Raw genomic sequence first — 12,378 nt, 5'->3', positions numbered from 1 at the left:
CATTATTGATAATGATTCCTGTAATTATCAATAGTAAAATTAGGGCTGTAACGAATTCTTGATTCAATTCGAGTATTTGAATATGCATTTTGCTCATGTCGAGTAAATGCCAAAATACCGGAAGTGGCGATTTCCAAGGATGAAAATCAACACAAACTGTTATCATTTACATGTGTGGAGTGTCTGAAATTCCTTCTTTGCATATTGTTGTGAGTTTGGGTTTATTATTATGTTCATTCGAGAACGCAGAATACATCAGTATCTTTCTCAATATGCTAACTGTTCATCATGGTTTCAAAATAAAAGTTTAAACCCTTGCTCTAAATGTATACATTTTGATGTCCACATATTTTTGTCGTAAAAAAATGGCCAAATATTGTTTAAGTAATTTTAAAGGCTATTGTTTGCTTTGTCTATTTTTAATTAACTCAAACAAATTGATTATAATTATCTGATTAATCTGCAGATTAATCGGCAGATTACTCGATTACCAAAATAATCACTAGTGACCACCCTTTTAAAAATGTTTTTGCTGCGTAATATTTTGTGCAAACCATAAAAGATTTGGTGTTTCAGGATTCTTTGATGAATAGAAAGTGCGAAAGCAAAACATCTATATTACAAATATTTTGTAACATTATAAATGTCTTTACCATCACTTTTAAAGGATAACTATTGCCAAAATGCAACCTGGGCTTTTTTTTTTTTTTTTTTTTTACTGTAAACGAGACAAACATATATCTAAAAGCATAATTACGACAAACGAGACATTTTTGAGATTGACGGTAATTTTGTTTTGTGGTCAATGGCCGGTGAATGGGAATACTAGGGGCATAAATTTGAGCGCATCAAAATCGATATTTTTACAACACTAAGAAGGCTCGACACACCATGAAACTTTGCTCGAAGTATCGTCTGGGTCTCTACACATGAACTCGAGCATTGAGAACATTGTTTGTGTACACACAGTTTACTAAAAAGAAAGGTTTTGAACAACTCACTTACACTGTTTGAGTTTCCGCTCGCAGCCATCTTGCCGGTCAAGAAGTGTCGATCTCTGATGAGGCTCTTTTTACAACTAGAAGGTTAATATTGTTTTTCACTTGCGACAAAACAATGAATTAGCTGTGCATTTATATGGAAATATGCTTTAGGAGCTATCCATCCTCGCGTTCGGAGATCGACACCTCTTGACTGGCAAGACGGCTGCGAGCGGAAACCCAAACAGTGTAAGTGAGTTGTTCAAAACCTTTCTTTTTAGTAAACTCTGTGTACACAAGCAATGTTCTCAATGCTCGAGTTCATGTGTAGAGACCCAGGCGATACTTCGAGCAAAGTGTCATGATGTTTCGAGCCTTCTTAGTGTTGTAAAAATATTGATTTTGATGCGCTCAAATTTATGTCCCTAGTATTCCCATTCACCGGCCATTGACCACAAAACGAAATCACGGTCAATCTCAAAAATGGCTCGTTTGTTGTAATTATGCTTTTACAGTAAAAAAAAACAGCCCAGGTTGCATTTTGGCAATAGTTATCCTTTAATCATTTTAACGCATCCTTGCTGAATAAAAAATATTCAAATAAAAAAAATAATTCTGAATGCTTTTCAATATTTGAATACACTAAAAAACATTGATAACATTGATAATAATTTTTTTTGTAATACCAAATCAGCATATTAAAACGATTTCTGCAGGATCATGTGGAGTAATGATGCTGAAAATTCAGCTTTGCCATCACAGCAAAAAATTACATTTTAAAATGTATTAAAATAGAAAATAGTTGTATTAAATTGTAATCATTTTAATGTTTTTTAAAATTCTTTCAAAAACATCTTAAATGAAACAATTCTAATTTATAAATCTTTAAAACACACAGTGATGTATGCATAGCAGAAGTGTTCTGTAGTGTTTACAAACACATTTAACAGTGTACCTCATCGAAAAACCTTGTTGATTTTTGTTGACATCACAATCAAAACATTCCTCCGTTTGCTTGCTCCCTCATCATTTTGTATCACCCCAGGCCTGGTTCTTGATAAGGTGTTTGTTGGGACAACAGAAATACCAATAGCGGTAGCCTGGGTAACAGGAGAGCCCTTCCCGATTCACCCTTCACCACCATCTGCTGCTGTTCCTGGGGTGTCTCCACTTTGGGAGGAGGGGATGAGGGATGGCAGAAAAGGCCACTCCAAGCCATGCAATAGGACCACGGGGATAATGTAATATTATAATAAGGCAGTTAAAGCCCCGTACAGACCAAGACAGCTGGGGGGTGTATGCAGAGCAGCACTCGTCCACGCAGACGGCATGCTCTTATATCAATCAGTGTCTGGACGTGACAGCAGACCTCAACTCTGGAACATGTGTAGGCCCTCCCTCAGTCCTCCAGAGTGCTCCACAGTAGAAAAACGCCCCCGTTGGAGGTCTTTGTCTGGGCCACTCTGTGGTATAGAGGGGGTGAGAGGCAGATATCCCAGGGGGGGAATGGTTGTATAGGGACTGGCTTGTGCCAGGCACAGGGCCGCCCTGTCCCTCTTCCTCTCCTCCCCCTGCTAGGCGCCTTCACTCCAGCTCATTATGCAGCAGAGCAGATGGAGAGGTTTTTGTGGCCTAGTCTCTGGGTAGGTTTTAGGTTTTAGGGCTTGGCTTTATTTGTATTCTGCAGGCGCTGGCTGTCTGAAAGAGCACAATGGAGCTCGCCTGCATGCTGACGTATTGTTCTGCAGGGGCTTATTTGATTGCTTCTTTACCCTTTTGCTAGTTTAAAACAAAGAGCGAGTTGCAAGGGTGATGCAAGTTCAGCTGCACTCTGTGGCAAGGTCATATGTTTCTGAATGTTAGAAATATTAAATGCATAGCTTGATTAAAAGAGATTGCTTGTAAACAGTATCTTATTTAACTTTTGCAATCATGCATTTTAACGTGTAATATATAAAAGTACATGCCTTTATATACATTGCATGCAATGATCTAAATCTGTTTCAAACTAAGTCTGCAAACTAAGTCTTGCACAGTTATACATGGGGCAGTTTTTAGCTTTACGTTAATGGAATTATTTTTTTCCTTTTAAATTATTGTCACTGCAGAACCATTTTAAAGGTAAAAAGTACAAATGTAGAATTAAATTTTAAATAAAAAAAAAATGGGAGAAAAAATCCAAGAGTTATGTGATATTTTCATTAACGCTCATATTTAAAACATATACACTACCAGACAAAAGTTTTTGGACAGTAAAATTTTATGTTTTTTAAAGAAGTCTTTTCTGCTCACTAAGCATGCAGTTATTTGACCCAAAGTACAGCAAAACATTATTTTTTTTATTATTTGCTATTCAAAATAACTGTTTTCTATCTGAATATTTTTTAAATGTAATTTATTCTTGTGATTCCAAAGCAGAATTTTTGGCATTATTACTACAGTCACGTGATCCTTTAGAAATCATTCTAATATTCTAATTTGCTGCTCAAAAAACATTTATTATTAATATTATGTTGAAAACAGTTGAGTAGGCTTTTTTCAGGTTTGTTTGAGTAGAAAGTTCAGAAGAACAGCATTTATCTAAAATAGAAATCTTTTGTAACATTATGTCTTCATCAGTTTATAGCATCCTTGCTAAATAAAAGTCTTCATTTCTTTTCCCTGCAGTATAATTAAAAATGTATATTGACTCAAGGCTTAGTGCTCAAAAACTTTTGACAGGTAGTGTATTTTTACTAAATTACTTTGTTGTTTCACCACATAATAATAAGTTTGAGACTGAATGGGGGAAGTGTGGGAGGGTGACCAGATGGCACTTTCTTAACCAATCAGATGCTGTTGTTGGGAAGGTTCTGTCATCTGAGCCTAGCAGAGGAAATCACACTTCACTAATAATATATCTAGGAGGAAGTACAGTCAGTATTAGAGATTCTTTTAAATCAGAACACTAATATATGCTCATTTAAGATTCAATAAAGTTCATGTTACTTTTGTTAACATGAACTTAACTTGTACTTAATCAGACACACTTCATTAGAAGCTGTAGTAAGAAAAAATATATGTTGTTTATTTGTTTAATTTGCAGATAATTACTCCTTACCGAAGCTTTCTTGATCTGTTGTTCTTGTGAAAAGGCTTAAATTTCAGTTGAAAATTAATGTGATTGAGGTGAATGAGACTATTTTTTAATATCTTGGCTAACAATGTTTATTTATACAATTTTATTAGGGCTAAAGTAATCGAGTAATCTGTTGATTATTCAGAAAATTAATCAAGTAATCAGATAATTATATTTAATTTGTTTGAGGTAATAAAAATAACCCTGAGAAAACAATAGGCTTTAAAATGACTTCAAATGCACGCATAAAAGCAATGAAGCCATGATATTTAGTTCAAATGAAGTATCAAAAGCAAGTAATCTAATGATTTTATTAAACAAAACATAGAGCTAATGTACAGTCGTGGCCAAAAGTTTTGAGAATGACACAAATATTAGTTTTCACAAAGTTTGCTGCTCAACTGCTTTTAGATCTTTGTTTCAGTTGTTTCTGTGATGTACTGAAATATAATTACAAGCACTTCATACGTTTCAAAGGCTTTTATCGACAATTACATGACATTTATGCAAAGAGTCAGTATTTGCAGTGTTGGCCCTTCTTTTTCAGGACCTCTGCAATTCGACTGGGCATGCTCTCAATCAACTTCTGGGCCAAATCCTGACTGATAGCAACCCATTCTTTCATAATCACTTCTTGGAGTTTGTCAGAATTAGTGGGTTTTTGTTTGTCCACCCGCCTCTTGAGGATTGACCACAAGTTCTCATTGGGATTAAGATCTGGGGAGTTTCCAGGCCATGGACCCAAAATTTCAACGTTTTGGTCCCCGAGCCACTTAGTTAACACTTTTGACGGTGCTCCATCGTACTGGAAAATGCATTGTTCTTCACCAAACTGTTGTTGGATTGTTGGAAGAAGTTGCTGTTGGAGGGTGTTTTGGTACCATTCTTTATTCATGGCTGTGTTTTTGGGCAAAATTGTGAGTGAGCCCACTCCCTTGGATGAAAAGCAACCCCACACAGAATGGTCTCAGGATGCTTTACTGTTGGCATGACACAGGACTGATGGTAGCACTCACCTTTTCTTCTCCGGACAAACCTTTTTCCAGATGCCCCAAACAATCGGAAAGAGGCTTCATCGGAGAACATGACTTTGCCCCAGTCCTCAGCAGTCCATTCGCCATACTTTTTGCAGAAGATCAATCTGTCCCTGATGGTTTTTTTTGGAGAGAAGTGGCTTCTTTGCTGCCCTTCTTGACACCAGGCCATCTTCCAAAAGTCTTGGCCTCACTGTGCGTGCAGATGCGCTCACTCCTGCCTGCTGCCATTCCTGAGCAAGCTCTGCACTGGTGGCACTCCGATCCCGCAGCTGAATCCTCTTTAGGAGACCATCCTGGTGCTTGCTGGACTTTCTTGGATGCCCCGAAGCCTTCTTAACAATGCAGTGGAACGTTTTTTTTTTTCGGGATTAAGTTAATTTTCATGGCAAAGAAGGACTATGCAATTCATCTGATCACTCTTCATAACATTCTGGAGTATATGCAAATTGCTATTATAAAAACTTCCAATATTTATGTAATTCTCAAAACTTTTGGCCACGACTGTACATCACGCATTATAACAATACTAACTAAACAACATTTAATTCAAATGTCCACCTAATCTTTAATATTTGGCCCTTTTTGTGAGACAAAAATGCTACAGTCACTGTAATTTCTTAAATATGTGAACATTAAAAAGGTTTAAACTCAGAGAGAACTTTTATTCTGAAATCACAATGAACAGTTAACACATTGAGAAAGATATTGATGTATTCTCCTGTGTTTGAGTAGGTTTATAAATGATTTACCCTACAAATCTGATGAAATGGCACACGCTGTGTTCCAAGATGAACGTTATTATAAACCCAAACTCACAACAATATACAGAGATGGAGTTTAAGATGCAAATAATAACAGTCAGTGTAGATTCTTGTCTGTAGAAATCACCACTTCCAGTATTTTGCTGGTTACTCAACATGGGCTCAATCCAATCAAGTTTTTTAAAAACCGAGTACTTGAATTGAATCGAGGAATCGTGACAGCCCTAAATTTTATACAATGCACTTTAAACCCTAAAATGTTTAATGTGTTTAAAAGTTGTAAATGTGAGGTTCCAAAGCAATGAGGTAAAAACCTCTCTAAACTTGTGTAAAGTTTTCAATGCACTCTGCAATGAGTGACTAGTTGCAAGCAGATAACTCTGAATTGCATTAAATGGTCTTCTTTTTGCTTAATGATTTCAACTAAATTGGCTAAAAAGAATAAAATGCTTTAAAATATATTGCAGAAAACAAAAAGCTATGACTTCCCTGTACTTTTATTTCTCGACAGTGCTAATGCTTATTTTACACTTATTGGAGTTTCTTTCTTGCAGGCTGTTTATAAAAACATCAACAACAGGAGACAGAGCTAACAACCACTTACCTGTCACCATGTTTTGACCATCTATACACCAGCAGTCTGAGTTATTATGTATTTTATTTTGAAGCTGTTCAAAGAAAATACTTCATTTCCTGACTTCAAGTGTGCATTTAGGGTCTCTTGATTGTTTTATTACTTGTATATTATGGTTAACAATTTATTTGTTTGCTCAGCCTTGCCTGTAATTTGTTAAATAACTAAATTTCTTACTTTATTGCATTCGCTATTCTATACTGTAGATGTTTTGGTGAGTTAATTAGGACTATAAAATGACATCTTTATAGGTGAGATCAGGTTATTACAGATTATACTGTTTGAGCTTCATGATTTCTGCCAATATGTGTCTATATAAAAGTGCACCTTTAATTCTAAGATCTAAATGTTATTGGTTAATTTTATAGGAGGTGTCCATATCACTCTTCATGAACAAGCCAATCAGGCTGATTTAGAGAGAGCCTAAATTTAGAAATGATATGAAACCTTTTTAGGCCTTTAGGCCTTTGTTGGAAGACCACTGTGTCATGTTTTAATATAAAAGTCAACTCGCATAAAAATTGAGAATACACACATACAGCTGTGGCAAAAATTCCTAGAACCAAGTCAGTTATTTTTCTTTTGCTGTAGTGTGTCAGTAGGAAATATCAGTTTACATTTCCATACATTTATTGTGCCATTAATTGTAATAATCCAGTGAGATTTTTTGTATGCACAAGGAGTCTGACAACAGCCAGTGCTTCACACAGAGATCTGATCTCATCATCATCTAGTCTGTCTGGAAATGACATTAAGAAACAGGACAAACTGAGACAGACTAAATCCAGAAGAACTGTGGCGTCTCTAAAGATGCTTCAAGAGACCTACCTGCAAAGCTACAGTACTGTTAAAAGTTTTAGGCACTTGTGTAAAAATGCTGTAAAATGAGGATTCTGTCAAAAAGAATGTCATTAATAAGTTTTCTTTATCAATTAACTTCTATTAACTACATTAAATCAACATTTGGTGGGACCATCCTTTGCGTTTAAAGCATCTTTTGCCTAGGTGCGCTTGCGCAGTCTCTTGTAGCATTTTGGAGATGTTGCAACAGTTCTTCTGGGTTTAGTCAGTCTCAGTTTGTTCTGTTTCTTCATGTCTTTCCAGACAGACTGGATGATGCTGAGATCAGATCTCTGTGTGGAGCCCTTGCTGTTGTCAGACTCCTTATGCAATTAAAAGATTTCAGTGGATTGTGGAACTAATGGCAAAATGAATGTTTGGAAATATACTGATATTTCCTACTGAAAAAAAGATAGAAATAACTGACTTAAACATTGTAGCTGGTGAAAATACTGTTCTAATCATTTTGGCCGTCACTATATATAGTGTTTTCAGTTTTTGTGGGTATAAAATGATATTAGTCTAATTTCTCTCAAGCATTGCAAGGAAAGTTGAGCCAATTGACATGTTCCTGCTGACTCCGTTTTCATGACATGCAAAAATAAGTTGCTGCACAAACAAGTTTAATTCAAACTATCTTTCATTTTTATTCATTTTTTCATACAAAAATCTAAAGTAAAAATCTTCAGACAAATGTAATCATTTCCACATTTAGTTTCATTTTTCTTTGTCTAAAAAATATTTGAGCATAATTTAATATTTTGTCTTTTTTAAATCCTTTTTCTAAAGTGAAACCTTTAGAGATTTTTAAGTTAGTTTTTATTTTCTATTTCTTTTTTTTTTTTTTTTCCCTTTTCTGTCATATTAATATTTCTAAAGTGAAACCTTTAGAGAATAAGACAATTCTGGAAAGTGGAAAGCACATTGCCGACAATAAGGTACGTTATATTGTACAGCAATATCATTTTTAAAAACGTCCGAGATGTTAAAGTCCATTTTTAAAAACGTTGCTCCGACGCACCGCCGCGTCCTCTGCGTGTCCAACGCATGCGATATTTGCTCTGTGGAACAGAGGCAAAACTCGCTTCCTCCTTTCTCTCCAAACCTCATCCGCACAAAGAATGAGGGCCATTGTGTCGCTCTCGTGGCATGCCTGACCTCATTCACATAAAGAATGAGGATCATCTTGGCATGGACGGGACAAGAAACGACGTAGAACCGCGAGGGCCACTCGGGCCTGCCTCGCGCTGCCTGGACGGTTCAGCCTCCTCAGGAGCATCCAGGGATGTGGAAACATCAGCATCCTTGCTTCGAAGGATGAGTAGAGTATTCCTCAAGGTTTACAGCATCTCAGCAGAGAAGAGTAAAGTTCTAGATCAACGCTCGGGCAGAGTGATCTCAGGAACCCACTCGTTATAACTGCGACTTTCTTCACAGAACAAGTGAAGCTTCTCCAGAGCTGGATCCTCCCAGGAGTCCTCGGTAGGGTTCTGTTAAAACAGAGCGAATTTAGTCTCGGAACAAATTAACTTGCTCTTGCTTTGATTCAAATATCAGAAATGAACATGTTCTCACCGTTATAAGGACACAGTGAGCGTCCTCAAGTTGGCCCTTTCCACCAACAAGAGCGTTGAGACGCTTCAGGTCGTTTACTCTGACAATGCTGATGTCGTTGTCAAAGCAAAATGCTTGGATCAGAGTAAAATGGATCTGGAGAGCGATGTCGCACTCAAAGTCATCAGTGGCCAAAAGGCAGAAAGACACGCTATCAGGATCCCTGTGAAAACAAAAGTAGATTTAAATGAGTTAACCTGCACTGCAGCATAACAACATGCTTAAATAGACGAAACATAGAGGTTATCGTATGGAACTTACTCGTTCATTATTTTTGCGCATTCATACACGCCAACAGTAAGGCGACCCTCCGCCTTGGCGGACAGCAGGGCTTCAGACAGAGATTTTCCTTCATTCACCATCTTGGTTTGGATTGAAGTAGGCAGTAGCTGTGTTTTGAAATACAGTAGTGGTTCGAGCGGAGCGAGAGAAGTTGTGAGTTTCTAGCTGACACGCGACCAGTACTTATAGTGGGATAGTGGCACGCGTTTGCACCCTGCGTTCTGATTGGCTGCTCAGAACAATAAAGAAACGGACGTATCCAAGACGCGTGCCTGTAGACATGCATGACAACTGTAAGAAAGGATCAAACTCTGATCCTTTCACTTTTGTCCTAATTAAATAGACCAACTTATTTTACACAAAAGACGTGGCATGAATTCAACAAGCTGAGAAGTAGGCCTATCCGCCCGTGTTGCATAGCTGCAATGAGAAAAGTTTACGCTTCTTACTGAAAGAAAATAATAAAAAAAATCTGTAATCTTAGGGTGCAAAAATTATAAATATTGAGAAAATCGCCTTTAAAGTTGTCCAAATGAAGTTCTCAGCAATGCACATTACTAATCAAAAACTTAGTATTGTTTTTACTGTTTTATGAACTAGAGAATGCAAAAAGGCTGATAGTGGCCAACGCTGAGTTTCAGAACCTAAGATAAACTTCTTTATAAAATATTGACGTTGATCAAAACAATCAATAAATAATGAGTGAATTAAACTAAATATGCGCCTATTCATTCCATTATTGCTCAAACTAAGAGTAGTAAAACAAGAGTTTTAAGTTTTTGCGTGTTTTAATTGTTTCTAGAACAAAAAAGAGTTAAGCTAATCAAATGGGTTTATTTAAATGTACCTATAAATGACAAACAAAAAAATATAATATAAATATTGCATTTAAAAGAAGCATTTTAGTAAAATTATAATATGGATAATGGTTATCACAGATGGGTGAATCAAACTTTTGGTGTTGATTTCATGTGCTGAAGGTTATTTATTACCTATTGCTGATTGTATCACATACGCGTGGCTAATTTGCATACCCAAAGATGACCGGACTTACGACGCGTGGCATCTGGACGTGCTTCTCTTTTGCTATGGAAACACTCCCCATCTGCTGATGGGGGAAGATAAAGAATCAGCTGAGCAAATTTCTAGGCTAGAGGTTTAGCAATTGAGACTTCTATATATGCCTGCAAACACATGCTCTTTAGTGGAGACTTTAACTAATAAACGTGATATAAATATTCCTAACTGCTTTTAGAATCATTAAGGCGTAAGTTATGTATTTGTTTAGTTTGTATGTTTGAAATCGTCTGGAACACATCTGAACAAACTTTTAGCTGACTTTTATTCTTTTGGTAAAAGTCATATAGAGAAAAATGGAATGGCTTTGTAACAGATGACTGTCCTAATCTGCAGCTGCAGGAAAGACTAAGTAAAAGCAATTGTTCGATTAGTCTGCTTTGCGCTCGAGCAGGTTTGTCTCCACTCGTTGCAAGTGTCTATGCTATTTGAAACCAGTTCTTTCTCGTTTTTTTTTTTTTTTTTTTTGCTTTTTGTACTCTGTACTGTGTAAATAAACCACACATTTACGCTCTTACTTTTCAACGTGGAAGTAAGCCATTTTTTGTAAATGTGCGAGACTTCCGGTTCATTAGCCGCTGTAGGAATATATTACCGCTATAGAAAATAATGAGAACAATAACAGCGCAGTAAACGATACAACTGTTGCACTACCAAACCTGTTTGTTCATAATTAAGATAATATATTAAAATAATATGGTAAGACACCAGTTTGCAATATTAAGCAGCAAAACAAGCTCTTTTGTACAGCTAAAAATAGCTGGAAGCAGAAGCCAAACACATTAAATTTACACTCTCAGAGTTTTTAAGCTATAATTTGCATTGTTTGCATGTTTGAAACTCAACTTGCAAAAAATTAAACATGCAAACCAATATTACATTCTGTCTTAGTTTTTCGTATTGCTGCAGCTGCACTATAACGAAAAGTTCAACTGAATCTATGCACCATTCTAAAGCAGATACAAAAAAAAAACTTGCACACAATAGTCATATGCGCTGCTGGGCTGCGAGGGGCCAGTGGGGGCATCCTAAAGTGAGGCCTCTCCATCTGCTCCTGTTCTGCGGGGTAACAATAGGCCTGCATCAGTCACTGTCAACCTGTTATCTTGAGCCTCTCAAATAACCAAAAACTATTTTCTTTCGTTTCATATAAGCTTGCATTTTTAATGATCTGTGATTCTAATGTTTTCATGTTTTCCTACTTGATTCATAACCTTTTTTTTTTTCTTTTTTTTTAAAGAATTTTATAGCTACGGATTTAAAACCACCTGTCAACAAAATTATCAAAATATTAGCGCATTTAAACCACGTCGTTTATTCGCACATCATTAAGTGCGTTAAAGCTGCGAATGTTTCTGCACATGGAGACAAATATAAACACTGCTGAGTTTTCAGGGTGGCCTACATTTGGAAAGCGGCCCCTCGTCACGTGGTCTGCGGTTGTTGTAGGCCAGATTGGGCAGCGGGGCGTCATGGCACGCGCATCTTATTTGCATTTGCAAAGGCGTCTAATAATAGAAGTTTCTGAACTCACAATAGGGCCGTTTCAGTGTGTCCACAGATGGCCACACTCCACCTGTCTTTTGCGCGGAGGGCGGGGGGATGCGAGCCCCTTATCCACATTTGCTCACTTTCACCATTAAATTCTACTAAAAAATACTAAAGTTTACCTGAAAGCATTCAACAAATACCTAGCTTCTAGAAGTGTAAATTGATTGTCTGAAGTATTTTTTATACCTCACTTTACTAAATACATTGCTAAATACACTAAATATCAAGCAATGTAGCCCAAAAACAGATTATATATCCTAATTATACTACTTTAATGTGTTGGAAAGACTGAGAAATGATATTACATTTAAACAATAAGTATTTGATCCGAAGTTAAAAAGATTCTAAAACATTTTAATACATCTAAGATATTAAAACACACAAAACATATCAAAATAAATAAATATGCTTTTGTAAACAGACTAAACAAGCAATGGTACTAAAACGTATCAATACATTTGTTTTTTATTAAGATAAAACTTAG

General features: G+C 36.4%; 1 protein-coding gene across 1 annotated transcript; it reads right to left on the bottom strand.

Moving 5' to 3' along the window:
• Positions 1 to 8,141: 8,141 nt before the first annotated feature.
• On the bottom strand, positions 8,142 to 12,372 carry LOC141292365 (growth arrest and DNA damage-inducible protein GADD45 gamma-like). The gene is made up of 3 exons (XM_073824378.1): positions 9,246 to 12,372; positions 8,946 to 9,147; positions 8,142 to 8,860 (listed from the first exon to the last, which is right to left on the bottom strand). The coding sequence occupies exons 1-3, from the start codon at positions 9,344 to 9,346 to the stop codon at positions 8,747 to 8,749; spliced, it is 417 nt and encodes a 138-aa protein (XP_073680479.1). The 5' UTR covers positions 9,347 to 12,372; the 3' UTR covers positions 8,142 to 8,746.
• Between the last annotated feature and the right edge of the window lie 6 nt (positions 12,373 to 12,378).

The sequence above is a fragment of the Garra rufa genome, chromosome 19 (assembly GCF_049309525.1).
Source record: "Garra rufa chromosome 19, GarRuf1.0, whole genome shotgun sequence".
NCBI lineage: Eukaryota > Metazoa > Chordata > Actinopteri > Cypriniformes > Cyprinidae > Garra > Garra rufa.
Note: the sequence above shows the minus strand (reverse complement) of the source record. Positions and strands in the feature narration are given on the sequence as shown.